The sequence below is a fragment of the Sprattus sprattus genome (genome assembly GCF_963457725.1).
Source record: "Sprattus sprattus genome assembly, chromosome: 3".
Taxonomy (NCBI): Eukaryota; Metazoa; Chordata; class Actinopteri; order Clupeiformes; family Clupeidae; genus Sprattus; species Sprattus sprattus.
In genome coordinates this window covers 1,712,060-1,729,856 of record NC_137922.1, presented here as the reverse complement: position 1 = coordinate 1,729,856, position 17,797 = coordinate 1,712,060, and the positions used below count along the sequence as shown (strand labels likewise).

Here is a 17,797-nt window from a genome sequence, read left to right as displayed (position 1 = left end):
AACATTATAAAAGTGCTGCCTGCAATGTGGCTCTCTTGCAGTGAGAGACCCCCAGTTTTGAAATGACTTTGCATTCATGATGCAGACTATTTGGAGTCGAGAATTAACCTGAACTAACACTGGCATACGTGAAATCTTGTCAAGGTGTATCTGTTGTCTCTGGTTGTGGTATGTGTGTTATGAGTATGGAGGGTGGTGGGTCTGGGATGCCAGTCGCTACCGTTTAGCATTCTGGATGTTTTGTGGGCCTTATTCAATGAAACAGTGATGAGGGAACGTGCCTGTATGAAAACCCCAGTAAAATGCTCACAAAGTCATCTTTGTTGTTGTATCCTGCTGCTCAGATTCTATGGTATGGTTATGGTTCTTAGCAGGTGTGGACTACAGACAGCGCATGTTGTACTGTGAAGGAGTGCCTTTATGGAACCTGGGTAGAACATGCAGTCCGTGTTGTGGCTGTCACCAGCCAGTTGTGCATTGTTGTATCCTGCTGCACATGATCTACGGTAGGGCAGCTGTTATATTCGATAGGTTAGGCTGTTATGGGTACCTGCATGTGACTGAGAGGATTGGCCACTGTGGGAAGTCTGTAACCAGTAGCACAGGGTATTTAACATCTTTTCCTGTCTACTCAAAAGAACTATTTGTGTGGGCAGAGAATGATGTAACAATATAGAGATGAGCGAAAGGAAACACAATTTGGAGTGGTCAAACTGAATTGGTCGGTAGTACAATTGTTGTTTTAAAGGGGCATTAAGGATTAATAGCTATTCGCTAAAGGTATGCTAGCAGCTAAAACTAACGAAATCTCTTGAAATGTGCTGACTTTGACATTATGGCAAACTAATTACTCAACGACTGTCCTTACACAGTCAAACATCAATCATGTGCACCACAAGACTAAGCAAGACAGCAAATAAGCTACTTACTAGATCGGCAGAAGGTAATCAAAGTCAGGTCGGCGGGCATCGGCAGGCAAAACTACAGAAGGCAGTTATATGCCTATCGACCCTGCTATGCCATTGGCACAGACGCAATTCTCCATATTAAAAGTCATTGTAGCGCCCCAATTTTTTTTAAGCTGTTATTTTAAGGTTAAACTGCTTATCCTAACCCTAATCCTGAAGCATAATTGTTGCATATTGTGCCTTTAAAGCAATATGACACTAGGCCTCCAGCCTGTCGCCTTCTTCCGAATCACAACCGCGGGGATAAGCTTTACCAACACCACTCTCACTCGTGGCCTATTGCTTAATTAAACAAACAGGTGAAACTCTAGTAATTGGAAAAGACAACATTGGTTCATCATACTGATTTTTGATTCATACTGATCAAGTGTTGTCTTGAAATGTACAAATAACTTTGTGTACAATAAATTGTGCTATTCACTCTTGGAAAATCAAGGAAACAGTTTGCATTGATCATTTTTATTTGTTTTACTGTTGTATTTACCAATATTTTTTTTTAAGCTAGAGTAACATAATCCAGTTAAATCACACAACAACAACAGTCCCTTCCACCATTATTTGCATTTGCTGGGCCCTCCAACTCCAACCATCCTGGCCTGTACCAGGAGTCACACCACATCAACACACATACTGTATATATACAGTACTGTGCAAAAGTTTTAGGCAGGTGTGAAAAAATGCTGTAAACTAAGAATGCTTTCAAAAATGGAAGTGTTAACAGTTTATTTTCATCAATTCTTCATAAATTAACAAAAATGCAGTGAAGGAACAGAAGAAAATTCTAAATTAAATCAATATTTGGTGTGACCACCCTTTGCCTTCAAAATAGCATCAATTCTTCCAGATACACTTGCACAGTTTTTGAAGGAACACGGCTGGTAAATTGTTCCAAACATCTTAGAGAACTAACCACAGATCTTCTGTGGATGTAGGCTTCCTAAAATTCTTCTGTCTCTTCATGTAAACCCAGACAGACTCGATGATGTAGAGATTAGGGCTCTGTGGGGGTCATACCATCACTTGCAGGACTTTCTGTTCTTCTTTAAGCTGAAGATAGTTGTTAATGACATTGGCTGTATGTTTGGGGTTATGTTCCTGCTGCAGAATACATTTGGTGCCAATCATACGCCTCCCTGATGGTATTGCATGATGGATTAGTATCTGCCTGTATTTCTCAGCTTTGAGGACACCATTCATCCTGACCAAATCTCCAACTCCACTTGCAGAAATGCAGCCCCAAACTGGAAAGGAACCTCTACCATGCTTCACTGTTGCCTGCAGACTCTCATTATTGTACCTCTCTCCAGCCTCCAGCGAACAAACTGCCTTCTTCTACAGCCAAATATTTCTAATTTTGACTCATCAGTCCAGAGCACCTTCTGCCATGTTTCTGCACCCTAGTTTCTATGTTTACGTGCTTAGTTCAGTCACTTGGCCTTGTTTCCTTGTTGGGGTAGAGCTTTTTGGCTGCAACTCTTCCATGAAGACCACTTCTGGCCAGACTTCCCCGGACAGTAAATGTCTGTACCTGGGTACCACTGGTTTCTGCCAGTTCTGAGCTGATGCCACTGCTTGAAATCTTCCGATTTCGAAGGTAAATAAGCTTGATGTGTTTTTCATCAGCTGCATTAAGTTTCCTTGCCTGAACACTGCGTCTACGATCCTCAACGTCTTCTTCAAAAGAGCTGGAACTGCACATTTTGAAACCCCTGTCTGCTTTGAAATCTTTGTCTGGGAGAGACCCTGCTGATGCAGTATAACTACGTTGTGTCTTGTTGCTGTGCTCAGTCTTACCATGTAAATGGATAAAAAATAAACATTTATTGTTTACATTTTTCAAAGCATTCTTAGTTCATAGCATTTTTTCACACCTGCCTAAAACTTTTGTACAGTACTGTATATGAACTGAATATATTGACATTCACATCAGGAAAGGGGTATACTACTGTACATGTAGCTTACATGTTAGGACATACGTAATGTTGAAGTGTAAGCATACTGTTAGAATATTAATAAGCACGCTAAAGTTGAAGAAGGGACCGGAGGCAGAAGCAGTTTTCTGGAGTTTGTATTTCAGTGTGGAGTCCCCCTCTCAGCTGCAGCTCAGAGAAAGGCCTACCTGATAGCAGAATGCAATGCAATGGCATTTATACATTCAGTCAGGTTACAGTACAGAAGGAGGGGGGGGGGGCCACACCCTTTAGGTGAGAGGAGGGGGGGGGGGGGGGGGGGATACAGTGAGAGGTTCACCTATGGGGGGGGGGGGGGGTGGGGGGTTGATGCCAGGACACAAAGAACTCTAGCAGGAAGAGGGGGGGGGGGGGGGGGGGTCACATGTCAATTGCTTAGAGAGACAGACAGAGTACACATCCAGAGTAAGTTGCAGATACAGAGCAAGCAGTTAATGTACAATATTTCCAGTTCCATCAGTCCCCTATATTAGCATATATATGCTCACACAATAACAACCAGGCAACAGCCAATCAGAGTAGGAAACATCGAAAAATGTTACGGATAGGAATGATACAAAAATAACAGTGGAATAGCTATTTTGCAGTTCCATCAATACCTTATAATACTTTTTTCGCTTGAACCTTTACGTCACTTATATAAAAGTACTTGTAAGTAAGACTTTATTTATATATAGCACATTTCGTACAAGATTTGCAATTCAAAGTGCTTTACATAAAATCAATAAAAGCAAGCAGCAGGAGCAGTACATGGAGTAAACGATAAATACTATATGATCAACATCGTATCAGAACCTGGTGTTCTGATAGGCTTACTAACATCATGATAAAAGAACTATAAAACCCTTGTGGTCATTTTTATGTCTGGCTATTACTAATTTTTCCCCATGTGCACAAATGTAATAGCCACAGTGTTCAGGAGACTGGAAGTTCCATGTATTGTCCTTCTCATGGATAGCGTTGAAGAAAAAGGGTTTGTATTTGTCAACTGCTGATTTGATGTCCTTGGCATTATTTCCCTGAAAAAATAAATAAAAAATCAGGACATGCCTACAGTAATCATTACATTGCATGACAAGCTCAATCCTAGAATGAAACAGGATCTTCAAATGTAGATTTGAATCATGCTTTTGATTATCTTCAGTGCCTCTGACAACTGGTCCTACTTTGTCACTGTATGTAGTAATGAAATGGATACAATATTTATCAGACTCAAATGAATATGTATTATCATTCTCTTAGGTAAAAGAAATGTTTTTTGTCTGTCACCGATTTGATGTCCAGCAGCGTGTCGTTTGCCTGAAAAAGAAAGAAATCAAATCAAATCATGCCATTTTAAGAATGCCAACACTATTCATGACGGTGTATACTAAGTTCCTCAGCGGAATGAAAAATGAACTTCAAATATAGGTTGTAGTGCTTTTGATTATGTGGTCATCATACCTCAGCTTTCAAAATCAATCCATCTGTTTCTCCCTTTTCACATTTTAGGAAGAGGTTTTTATCCCTAAATTGCAGGGCAGCAAGTTGAGTAGGTTTGTCTTTGTAAGATCCCCTTATTTGCAGCATTGCCATTCTATCTGAAAAACATGCAGTGCAAATTCAGTACATAAAATGTAAGAAAGGGTATTTAAAGGTAAAGGACTACTGACAGTCAAGATATAGCGGCTGTCTGGGTGACCACTGGGGTTGTGGAGCTTTTTGCATGCTGTCATCATACATTACTAATCATTCATTTAATTCATCATTCATTTAACACGTTTTTCAACACGTGTTGATGGAGAGGTGTAGGCAATAATTGATCATACTTATTTTTTTTTATTATAATAGTTCTTTTATTTGCACTTTTTCTCTGCGCTCCCTTCTTTAAAAAAAAAAAAAAACATTATGTAAGGGATAATGTATTGTCCGGAGGTCATTAGCCAAAAATAAATCCCGACGGGGCGAACAACACCCCGACGTGCAGCGGAGGGTGTTGTTTCGTCCTGAAGGGATTTATTTTTGGCTAATGACCGACGGACAATACATTATCCCGCTTATTATACGGTTACTTGCCAAAAACGATAGAAGACATTCCTCCAACAAACCTCTTTTTAATGATTTAGTTGCCGTGTCATGAGTCCCGTTTAAAAATAAATAGTTCTTCAAGCAAATAGAACTTTGAAGTTTCAGGTGTTGCATAGCAACCCATTACTTGCTGACTTTAAATTACCATAAGTGTGTTACGTTAAAATTACCGGACTTCTTGCGGAATGATATGAAAGATGTGAATTAGAAGCACAAAACCCGTTGCCAAGGACAGCGGTCATTATCTTTTCGCAGCGGTCTGTTAGCAGGAATTAATGTATGGAAGAACGTTGGGATGGCCCATTCAAATCAACGGTACTTTTTGGAACATTCTGAAGAGCCGTATAACAATAATTATGAATACTTAATGATTACGTTTTGCTGTCTTTATTATTAACCTTTGCTATTGCTTTGTTAAGACTCAAATTGAAATGATTGTTTTTTTCATGAGTCACAGACATTTCATGTTTACTAGTCGTTCATTCTAGCTTATTCTGGTATCTTGTTCTGGTATCTCATTCTGGTAGTTTATTCTGGTAGTGTATTCTGGTAGGTTATTCTGGTAGCATATCCATTGCAGGTATGGAGCAGAATCCATTAGAAGCCACTGAGATGACACGGTGCACAGCTAAACTCTTTGGACTAAAAGCAATGAGGAAAAAGCAGCTATCTTTCACAATAGTTTTTGGACACCGTAGTCTACAAAATGACTCCTACGCTTATTTATCTAGTCCCATTAATAGACATTAAAGGTAAAGGACTACTGACAATTGTGCTGGGTGCGAGATAGGGCCCAAAGTGTCTATTTGAACTTAATTGAACTGAGAGAGAGAGAGAGAGAGAGAGAGAGAGAGAGATCTTCACTTGACAGACTTTGTGATATAAATACTTCAATTTGAGACTTTTTCCATTCTCAGGTGAAAGTTTACTGACCTATAAAACCCAGCTTTCATTGTCTGTTTACAGGACAAAGAATTAAGTGCAGGATTTTTCTCCTTCTGCAGGCAGCCAGTGTGTTTAAGAGGGGACTATCGATTCAAATATTTCATTCAAACACCATAATTTGTCCTTAACACATTTGTTGACACATCTTACAAAGTGTTTGTACTAGCTAACACTGCTGACTCCAGAATCATTTTTTGCTAGCTGTGGGGCTTGGCATTGGTGCTCAATGATGCCCCGCTAGAGCTGGTCAGTCAGGTGGTGGCAGTCACATCTCAGGTAATTGGATTTGTCATATTTTCGGTGACAGAAGTGAACACACTGAAACTAAATGTGCTAACTAAAAGATTACCATAGTCAGTCAAAGCTGTTTGATATCTATGTATTGTGACGAACCATTATGTTCGTCCGCTTTCCCCCAGGTGTCTTGTGTTGTGTGGGTGTTCTGTTTGTCTGCATGGCTGTGTCTAATCCCAGGTGCTGATGAGCCCAGGTTCCACCTGCGTGGGGGCGTGTCCGCATGCTTTAAAAGACCTGCTCTTCCCGTGACACCGAGGAACGGACATGCAGCACACTTTGGCCCTCGTGTATTTGAACTTCTTTAATAAATACTCGTAACTTCAAAGCTGTGGTTGTATCGTTCCTTGTAACAATCTGAGCCGGTTGTTACAGTATGAATAACAACTACTCCTGATGCAGCAATCAAGAAATTCAAACAAAGAGTAATGAAAATAGGAAGACACTGAGCTCAAACCTCCTGACTCTTTAAGACCTGGTCCGTGACTTGTCCATCCAAGGTACTGATTGGTTTGGGTAAGCTCAATTGATTTGCATTCCCAATATAATGAGTCTGAAAAAAAAAATGCACCCAAACAAATGTAATGAAATAAGATAAGAAATAAGATATTCTGTATTCAGAGAATTCAGTATCCACACATCAATCAAAGGCATTCATTGAGATGGTCCTTTCCTATCTAGGAGGTACTCTAGAGGATCAGGCAGAGAAGGAAAGCAGCCACTTACTTGTGAATTGTGTCTCCAGAATGCTAGAGGTGCATGGGTCGTCATTGTCTGAACACAGCATATCAATCTGGGCATCTTGCAGCATGACGATCAGTGTGCTCTCTTCCCATGTGTTGTTAGAGCCATCATCAACTTTACACTTAAGATTCATAATCAGACAGAATGTTAGTCAAGGTTGTTTGTGTATGTACGAGTAGGCGTAAATATACAGTCTATGTAGACTCACAAATAACACATCATGGGTACATTAGTATATTGGACATCTATTCTTAGATGTAAAGTATACTGATCACCTGCACCTGTCACTCCCTCCACCACTATATAAACTCCTCACTCCCTTCACTCTCTTGTCTGGCCTCGATGTAAAAGGACTAATCTCCATGAAGCAACCAGTTCCTGACTCATCTTCCACGATCGCCCCAGCACTTTTCTCCGATTTCAAGGTCTATCGGTTTTTCCTGTTCTGTTCCGAGCTCGTACGCTCTAACTCCCAGGTGTGGAGTTATTTCCTGTTTTCTCCTTAGTGTTACTTCTGAGCTGAGCTGAGCTGAGCTGTACTGGACTTTAGAACTTTGGAGCATTATCCCCTGTTTTGCATTTGTTCTCCTATTAGTTCTCCCCTTGTTACTGGCTATTCCCAATCAACTGTCATATTCCACCTCTGAATCCTGATGTCCATGACAGTTATATTCAACATATAAGCTTTAAAGCTTTTTTTTTTACTTTAAAGAATATATTTGGATGGAACACCTTTTATAATCACCAACAATAATATTTTTTCTCAGTAACTGTTTATTTACGGATTGTTTATATTTGTTATGTAATTGAATTACATAACTCTGTTACATGATACTAGTTCTCCCCAGCCCTGATTATTATTATTGGAAAAGGGAACTCACCACATCCGACACGGCTCCTTGCTCTAATCCATCTCTGTCATGACGGTGAGCTATTGTCTTAAACATTAAAACAATAGTACACGGATTTAAGAACAGGAACATAAAATAAGACAATGATCCTTATGGATACTTTGTTCCAGATTTCACATTTCAGAGCTATATCCATTCTTAACAATTTAAAGGAACAAAGCTTCTCCTCTTTAAAAGTGTGCATTCAATTTGTTTTTAGAGAAGGCTATACTGAAAGGTGTGACAGGGCAATGATGGGTTAACGAACTCTTCAATGTGGGCATACAGGTCTGAAGGAATAGTGTAGCACACTGAACAACACAGTACTCCGTGGCCACACATATTCACTAAATTGGAGGTTTTAACAGAGTTGAACTTCAGAGTGTTGAATATGGGCCTGGACCAATACCCAGACTTTGCATAAGCACACACTGAGTTACACATTAGTGATGAATTGTGATGTACAATACACATTTGATGTTTGTTTACATGTGAACATTACAACAATGCGACACCCTTGATAACCCCAATTAACAATGCCGAGGTCCAGTGCTTTAAGAACTTTAAGTTGATTGTAATAATGGCATTGGTTGCATTTGGGACAGCTACCTTTTTTCCTAGCAGTAGATGTTGTATCATCCCTGCTTTGATGATTCACCAAGGCTCATATCTTACTCAGACTTTCAAAAGAGGCCAAGAGGCTCATTGTATTATGGACCCAGTGCAGGTATTTAGACAGGCCTAATATTTCAGTTCGTCTTTTAGTTGGACTGCAATGAATGCTGTAGAAATGAGCTGGACGTGCCAGGATTGAAAGAAAATGACGCCTTACCAAAGAGAGGGAGCCTTTATCTAAAGGCAGTAAGTCGAAAAATTCTTCTGGAGTCAAAAATGAAAGATTTCTCCCATTCAGGTCCATGAGTCTATCTCCTTTTCTGTGTAGGTAGCAATAATGGCAATCACGTCATCATTTGGTTTTAATATTTACCATTTCATATATTCCTGCTATGCACTATACACTTTGTTACAACAGTGTTTTATATTCAACATGCTACATCAGCATTCATACACAGTAAGTCTTAAGCCTTAAATATCTTACAAGAGGAAAGAAAGTCCTAGTAGTGGAGGGAGGACATTTCTTACCTTAGGCATACCTCACTTTCAGGCAGGTATTCCCCCACAGCCTTATCCACTGTATATTGGTGGTTCTCTCCATTTTGATGTCTGTGATGGATATAAAGGCTGAAGAACATTGGTCCAACCTTGAAGACAAAGAAATGTACTGTAAGTCAAAAACTGTGCAACTCAATGAACACAAGTCAAATGTATTTATAAAGCACATTTAAAAACAGCTCACACTGACCAAAGTGGTTGTGCTATCCACAAACCCATCCAAACAAACCCATATAAGGGTGCAGCAGCTTTTTCAATGACATAATTTCTGCATTTGTGCAGTAGTAGTGCTATATAAATAACATCGGGTGTGGGCGTCCTACTTATTACTGAGGAAATTAACTTAGTACATTTTGATATTTGTAGCATACTATGTTGTCTATACTATAGGTACGTGTTAGACAGCAAACTGAACTCAATACTAAATATGTAAAGCTCTTTTATGTGCCACGGTATTGATTGGAATGTCAGGATGTCCTTCGTGGGGCCAAATGCAGCATTTCACCAAGATATTTTACTAGTGAATCATACATCATTTGCAAGAACACAGAAGAAAGTGTGAACCATTGAAAATAAAAATGAACCCCCACTTTTCTTACCCGTAGTTGAACACTCTCTCACAGTTCAAACAAATACCTTGCATCATTTTACACTTTTTGCCCAATCCCCTTTGCAATACAGCGTGAGCCTGCTGGGAGGAGAGGTAAGGCAGAAGGGCATGAGGGCCGTATGGTTGTGGTTTGATGTGTGACAATACGGCATGGCACGCCAGCGCTGAACTCTTTTCCTGCCACGCCCCCCTCCGACTTCGACTCACGCACCTCTGTCTCATTCACAATCCCCAGAGTACTAATCACACACACCTGTCACCTCTCTACTTACACCCTTCACTCAACCCCCACACCCCTCACTTTAATTATCAGTCCAGTCTGAAGTATTATTTAACTTTGGAAAATGCCCTATGTCAGTGGAACAACAACAAAAAAAAATATTTTATGATGTAATTTCTTCATGGCCGCATTGTGTGTATTGCTGTGTAATTTGATGTTTGTCCCCTTTGATATTCATTAATTTATTAAATTATATTATTATACCGGAATTTGTGTAAAATGTCTAATGTGTGTGTTTGTATGCCTTGATACAGTTTTCATCTAAGCTTGTATGATGTGCTTTGTCATGTCAATCCAACCATAATGGCCAGGGTCTGTAGGCCTCCTTTTGTACAAGGATGTTAGTCTTGAACCTAATCTCTACTACTGATCACCTTTTCACGACACAACTTGTAACTGCCATTACAACCATCGGTTCGGTCTAAATCAGCAAGCCCAAGTATCAAGTATCTGTGTTAAAGGTTACACTAAACTGACAGCCATGTTGCTGTGCATTATATGGCATGTGATTTAATCAATCTAACACACATAGTGAAAAAGTCGTTTGTCATTATAATGATAATGGATTTACAACCATCATGACGATTAAAATAGAGGAACAAGAGGAGTAGAGAGGAACCTAGTGAATAATCAAATTCAGAGGCAAAGCAGAAGCACATGAATGGAAGGGTCAGATTAAACTTTTAAGTTAAAAGCATAATAAAAAAGTAAATTATCAATGGAACTGAACATGGAAAGCATTAAGGGAGGAAGAGAGCAAATACACAATCAAAACACCACACACACACACACACACACACGATGCAGCCTTTGAGACTGGGGCAGAAAAGAGAAACAGAATGAGGAACAGAAACTCCTGCTGCCATATTGTCACTATAAACTCATCTGAGACATGCTTTCAGCGACCTCCCACCCCTACCTGGACCTTCATTCACATTTGGTGTATAAATGTACATGGACCTTACGTTCAGTACGCAACCTTTGGAGCCTTTGGTATTAATATTGTTCTTTGAACAGCTCATTCAGTCTCAGATGCACTTAGTTTGTACAGCTGTAGATCTCAAACGATGTGTTTTTATTTATGCTTAAGTAAAGTACTATCAAGAAGACTACTGCTTTATCATTCAGTTTATCATCACCTCTGACCAATAAGCTTTTAACAGCTATCTTTCAATAGGCTTCATTAACGTACACCTTTATATTGCTTTCAGAGTGTCGTCATGTGACTTTACCCAGCAGTTATTCCCTGGATTATTGTTGTCATTATCGTTATTTCAATCATTATTGTAAAACAGTTCAAATGAACAACCCAAGAAATCTCTCTCATTATTCATTTTCAAAACAAAGTAACATAAACTTTAAATATACATTTTAACTAGGACTTAATGCCCATTAGCACTAGGGGAGTCAAATTCCAGTCTTTACCATTGCAACTGACATTTTCCTAAGCATGCTCCTAATAGTTTGATTGATTGGCATGTTCAACCTGACCAGAGGACTGAGGGTGGTACGCGATGCAGATCTTCCAACACACCAGCTGTGAAGTTGCCTAAAGAAAACATTTCTTGGGTGACCTCAGCAGGGTACCCACACACATGAGGCTAATCTCAGACCCAGTGTCGTAACAGACCCGTGGATTTGCATGCTAACCCTCAACAAGACCCTCAACAAGCACAGGATTGTAGATGTGCTTAGCATAACCACTCTGCACAAGGTCACCTTAGTAGTGCAAAAGAGGTGTACTACTGTGGGTGCAAGGTCTCACCACCAGGGGATGCTCAGCACCTTCTCTAGATCTTTTTCCCAGCCAATGAAGTAGACCCTTGGTGGGGAGGGCCATGACTGAACCAATCATTCAGTCTCTTATAGAAGCAACATCTCGTCTCTCAGCTCCTGGCTCTGGCCTACCTAAGCACTGCTTGGGCCCTACCAAGTCCCTTATGACATTCTTTATGTTATAGTGTATAGTATAGTATGCTTTGTGTTATAGTGTCTATGACATCGAGTTTATTTATGTACATACTGTTTTGGTGATTTACAATTAGAGATGAATAAGAATACAATGCAATGAGATAGAATTGAATGCAATTAGATATGAATTAGAGGAAAAGTAACTGCTGCAGGCGGACCAAATAATGCCCAAAGAGTTTATGATGATATGTATTTTTATGACCCATTGACCAGATAACTACGAATAAACATCTCCATCCATCCTGGATACCAAGTTATTCCATTAGAAGCTTCAATGAATAAAGTGTAAAATTGCCAATATGTCTTGTTTGTTCCCTCTTACTGATCGAGAGTTATATAAAGACGAACCTGCGCTCACCTTTAAATGATGAAGGCCTCAATGCTTGCATGAAGCTTCACCTTACTGAATATGAGCCAGACAACAAGGCTATCAGCAAGTCTATGCAGCACCAGAAGTTACATTAATCTCTGGTAGGCCTAACGTTCAATTTCGACGTTGTTAACTTCATGTCGTTGTTACGTTGTTAACTTCTCTCATTTACATTTCAAGTTACTAGTACCACACATTTTCTACTAGTTTAAAAAGTTGTTTTAAAAACTCTGTTGAATAAAAGTAACTGTTAAATATCCAAACTTTTTCTTGTAACTGTCTTTTTGTGGCTCTCTGAGTAAAAAAAAAAAAAGTGGCTCTCCGGGCAAAAAAGGTTCCCGACGCCTGAACTAGGCCCACACTGTGTTCAGCAGCTAAACCCCCAATAGCAAGCCAAGGTGGCAGTGGCAGTGGCAAGGGAAAATTCCCTTTTGACAGGAAGATACTTTGAGCAGAACCCAGCTCATATTTGTGTTGTGTTGTCTTGTTTGCTTGCCTTGTCTTGTCCTGTTTGGTTGCTTTGTAAAGCGTCTTTGAGTATTTAGAAAAGCGCTATAGAAAACTGAATTATTATTATTATTATTATTATTAAGGGTGGGCCCCATCTGCTTGGGGCCTGCCAGGTAGAGAGGTAGAGAGGGGGGCAGAAAGGAAGAGAGGAGAGGAGGAGGAGAGAGAATCAGAAGCAATGACTTCATACACACATCAGGATAAAATATATTAGCATTTATGCGGCCTATATGCATGCATACATACAACATTACATGATACATGCATGATGAACATCCATACTACATACAAGATTGATAGTGGATAAAAATGTAAAAAAGAAGCCAGCAGTATTGGTTGTAGAACTGCATAGTTGGTATACAGAACTATAAAGCAGAATACTATCAATTATGACATTCGTTTATCTTACATGTAAATAGGCTGGCCCAAAATACGTATATATGATTAATCACAAGAACAACAGAAGTTGGGCATAACAGTTTTGGTAGAAGCTGTTAGCAGAGAGTTTCTGCAAGTGGAAAGACCGCTGAAGCAGAGGAGGAGGGGAAGAATAGAGGAGGAGGGAAAGAATAGAGGAGGAGGGGAAGAATCCCACAGTGGAGATAGAGGAGGAGTGGAAGAATCCCACAGTGGAGATAGAGGAGGGGAAGAATTCCACAGTGGAGACAGAGGAGGAGGGGAAGAATCCCACAGTGGAGATAGAGGAGGAGGGGAAGAATTCCACAGTGGAGATAGAGGAGGAGTGGAAGAATCCCACAGTGGAGATAGAGGAGGAGAAGAATCCCACAGTGGAAAAAGAGTAGGAGTGAAAGAATCCCACAGTGGAAAAAGAGTAGGAGTGAAAGAATGGGTGGCCCCATCTGCTTGGGAAGTATGCTAGAGAGGTAGAAGCTAGAGAGGTAGACAGGGGGACAGAAAGGAATGGAGGAGAGGAGGAGGAGAGAGAATCAGAAGCAATGACTTCATACACACATCAGGATAAAATATATTAGCATTTATGGAAGAGTATCCCCTCTATGACGAGCTAATGCAGATGGGGAGCACGTTTAGCCCCAGAATCATCCTTTCTTGGCACAACACAAAGCGCTTGCTGCATTGTACTTCTTTTTTATTACCTCCAGCAAGGAGGTTATGCGATCGGGTCCGTTCATTTATTTGTCCGTCTGTTTGTCTGTTTGTCTGTTTGTCTGTCTGTGGACAAGATTTCTCAGAAACTACTGGGTGGATCTTTCTCCTTGCTGGAGGTCAGAAATCTCGGATTGCTCTTGTTTATATATGTTCTATTCCTATTACCTTGCTGCTGTTACACACGAATGTCCCTACAGGGATGAATAAAAGTGTCTTATCTTATCCTATTTTATTACAGCTCATCCTCGCTGCCTAGTCTGGCACAAAACTACACCTGACAAGCTAGTGATGTGGTCACTGATGCTAAGTTCAACGTTCTATTTTAAGGCAATGTGTGTAGCCGCAAAAAAAAAAATCACCAGAAACTACGATATGCTCAAACTGAGAAAATGAGAATATGCACAGGTGACCTCTGAACTCTGACCTGTGTTTTACACCAACGCCTAGCAACACCTGTGATCACTGACACAAAGCCAGTTAGAGAAACTGATCACTGACACAAAGGCAGTTAGAGAAACTGATCACTAAAACAAAGACAGTAAGAGAAACTGATCACACTGAAACAAAATTGAGAGCACCTTTGATTTTCATTTGGCCAAACTATACGAACATATAATCACCTGTGAACACAAGATCCTTCTCCATTTTTGACCTATCTGCATCATGGCTCCACATGGAAAAGAATTGCCGGAGGAACTGAAAGTTCTGATTGTGAGACTTCACAAAGATGGAAAAGGATACAGAAGGATCTGTTATTTAACTCAAAATCAGTTGAAACTGTAATCAGGAGGTATAGAGCGACTGTAGTGGCCAATTCTAATTATTAATCTAATTTCACAATCAGAATCTCAGAAAAAGGACGCGTTGTTAAAATGGATTTACTGTAGTAAATTAAGCCACAGTAAAGAGATGCATACCGGAAATTACATCTGCCTGCATACATTCGCGCCAAGACATTTAAACTTACATTAAGCCCCACCCATCTTTGCTTCGCTTGGCTGACCCAGCCAGCCAATTAAACATGACCTCCCAATCTGACCCCAAACAAAACCCCTTTTTGACATCATATTGTGTGTGTGTGTGTGTCTAAACCTCATACTAATTAAATGAATGATCTAACATTCCTTCTGACTCATTAAAATAACCCACACGACCCAAAGTACCACTTATCAGAGCCACTACTTGCACAATCTAGCTCTGAAAAAGTGCTTTGAACACATGGGCTATCAATGTGTTTCTGTGACCGTTTATGTGACTGACTGTGCAAACACTGCATAATATCAACCTCTATGGATGGTGTCCAAGAAAAAAAATGAGCACCATTTTGTTGTCAGATGAGACCAAGATATAGATCTAGCATGTTTGCCAAGAACCTCGCCAGTGAAGCATGGAGGTGGGAGAGATCAGTGGCGCCTGCAGCCGTACGGCTGTACGCACTGTGCGTGCCTTCTGCCACGCGAGAAGAAGAAAAAGAGAGAGAGTCTGAAATCATGCACTGAGCCTGGCCAGTGCACAAGGCACAAACAAACAAATAGTGATTAAAGCACAAACAAACGCTAACAAAAGTTATCTGACACACGCTGTTCCCAGCACGACGCATGCATTGCCACTGTAATCAAATATTATGAACGCATATTACAATAGGGAAACTGCAGACAGAGGGGCGCTCAAAAAAATGCGGTACTACGAACTCCCTATCCAAATTAATGGAGTCATTTGACTTTATGATCAGCATATTCAGGGTTTGCTTCAGTATCTTACGCCCCTCGTCCTTATCGTCAATGTATGGCAGGAAATGAAATCGGAGTATGGACAACTAATGGCCGTTGAGTATGCAGAGCTGGAGCTGTGGAAACAGCTAAATGAGTTACAGCCAAATCGCAGTGAGCTTTGTCAAGCCCTGGAAAGTGTGTGGGGGGGGGGGGGCGTACCTCCCAAAAAATTCTGCAGGCGCCCCTGGGAGAGATGATGGGGTGCTGTGTGCAAAAGGTGTTGGATTGATGACATTTATACTGTAGATGGCACCATTAACACCTGTGGATATAGGCTACCAAAATACTAGAGCCAGGGAAAATGAATCAGGGTGCTAATGTAAAGGATACTGAATCAATGCACGATCTGACGCCATATCAGTGAATGAAAGGTTAACTTACAGATACTGGGAATTAAATCTCCGTTTACACAAACCTACTTTGGGTCTTGTGATGCTAGCTGGGCACAGTTACATGTTAGTTTGATCACATTTTAAACAAACTTTAACATGATTGTGCAGTCATCACATCAATGAATGAACACATAACTTTAAATTAACTTCAAAGTAGTTACTAAGCTTAGCTTAATGCTCGTAGCCTTCTTGCTACTACTTACTTGCAGTGTCATATTAGCCAAGCACAATCCACGGTTCTTTAAAAAGGTCTTACACATATTTACCCTAGATAGGCCTGCATATGAATTTCTATATCTTGTGATATAGATAAGCGTCATTTAATTTGATCTCATCAAGAGCCAGCTATTTTAATGTATAGCATGGTAACGGAATAATCCTGTAGGCTTAATTTTGTTTTCAATGTGAAAACAATATCATTTTTTATAGAAGTTGCATTTAACAATACAGTTGACTACTAAATATTTAGTATTTAGACAAAGGCCTACTGCTGGGTAATCTTTTTTTTTTTAAGGAGACAGCTTGCTATTTAATACAAGTCTCTCAGTTTTAAAACAGCTGTTTAATAAAAAGTTTAAAGAGTTAAAATCTGAGTGCTTGTATTAAAATACATGAAAGCCAAGATGCATTGTGATGCATTGATGATCATTTAATAATTGAATCATAATCCTTTGAATTGTAATTGAACTGAATTAAGAGGCCAGTGAAGATTTTCACCTCTACAAAATACTGGCAGACAAGATGACGCCCAGCCTCCAGAAGAGGAATAATACAGCATGATAGGATAATGGTCCAAAACCACAATGCCAAAATCACGCAAGAATTTTTAAAGAAGACAAAGTAAAAAAATATATATATGCCCTGTCCAAGTATATTGAATGACTTGAATCCAAAACAACACCTTTGGGCTAATTAACAATAATAGGCTACTGGTGATACAGTTAAACTGTTACGACCCACTGTGGGCAGAGCTGTCAGCCCGCTGGGCTTTTGCTCATCAGTCCGCTGGTATATTGCAGAGAAATGGCCCACAGACATTTTTTTCTCCAGCCATTTATACTTATTTTCATCAACCCTTAACATTTTCATAGATGTTACCAGTACGGTAAAGTTTTGAATTGCCCAAGTAATGTATCGCCTTGAGAGTCGAATAGTACCATGAACTTCTGTTTAGCGGCTGATCAATAGATACATTGTAGCCTATGATTTAAAAAAAATCCAGGAATTGCGAACATTTTCAACTTTGAGAATCACAGTGTACACATCAAGATCACGAATAAATTCAAATACCAACACTTTTCTCACGTTAGCTAAATATGCCACCACAACTAACTGATGCCAGCCTTACTTGAGCTTGCTCTTCCATGTCGATAAAAGCGGCGCCTTTTCCCTCCACAACTCGTTCAGCTGGAGATCCTCGATGGTCGACTGGTTGTCTGATGATCTTGAATGAGCCCAACTTGCAGTTCTTCGACGTTTTAAATATGAAAAGGGATCTCCTTCTGGTTTAAAGTAGGTGGCACGCCTTTAGTATCCGGTTTTAAAAAAATGCGTGCGACAAGGTAGAGCCTTCAGATCTGACACGATTGGAAACACACAACGGCATACCCACTTATTTTTTCAGCATTGCGTATAACCACTTCTCAAAACAGGGCGTTTATCCTTTGGTGTATGGGCTGCTCAAAAAAATGCAAAAGTAAGAGTAGAGGCTAC

At 40.0% G+C, this 17,797-nt stretch overlaps 1 protein-coding gene across 1 annotated transcript; it reads right to left on the bottom strand.

The window, feature by feature from the left end:
* Nucleotides 1-3,584: 3,584 nt before the first annotated feature.
* On the bottom strand, nt 3,585-17,726 carry LOC308362005 (uncharacterized protein). The gene is made up of 9 exons (XM_080834496.1): nt 17,433-17,726; nt 9,022-9,140; nt 8,711-8,813; nt 7,870-7,926; nt 6,971-7,109; nt 6,702-6,797; nt 4,382-4,518; nt 4,208-4,237; nt 3,585-3,957 (listed from the first exon to the last, which is right to left on the bottom strand). Exons 1-9 carry the CDS (start codon nt 17,448-17,450, stop codon nt 3,760-3,762), a joined length of 897 nt encoding a protein of 298 aa, XP_080690622.1. The 5' UTR covers nt 17,451-17,726; the 3' UTR covers nt 3,585-3,759.
* Nucleotides 17,727-17,797: the final 71 nt, after the last annotated feature.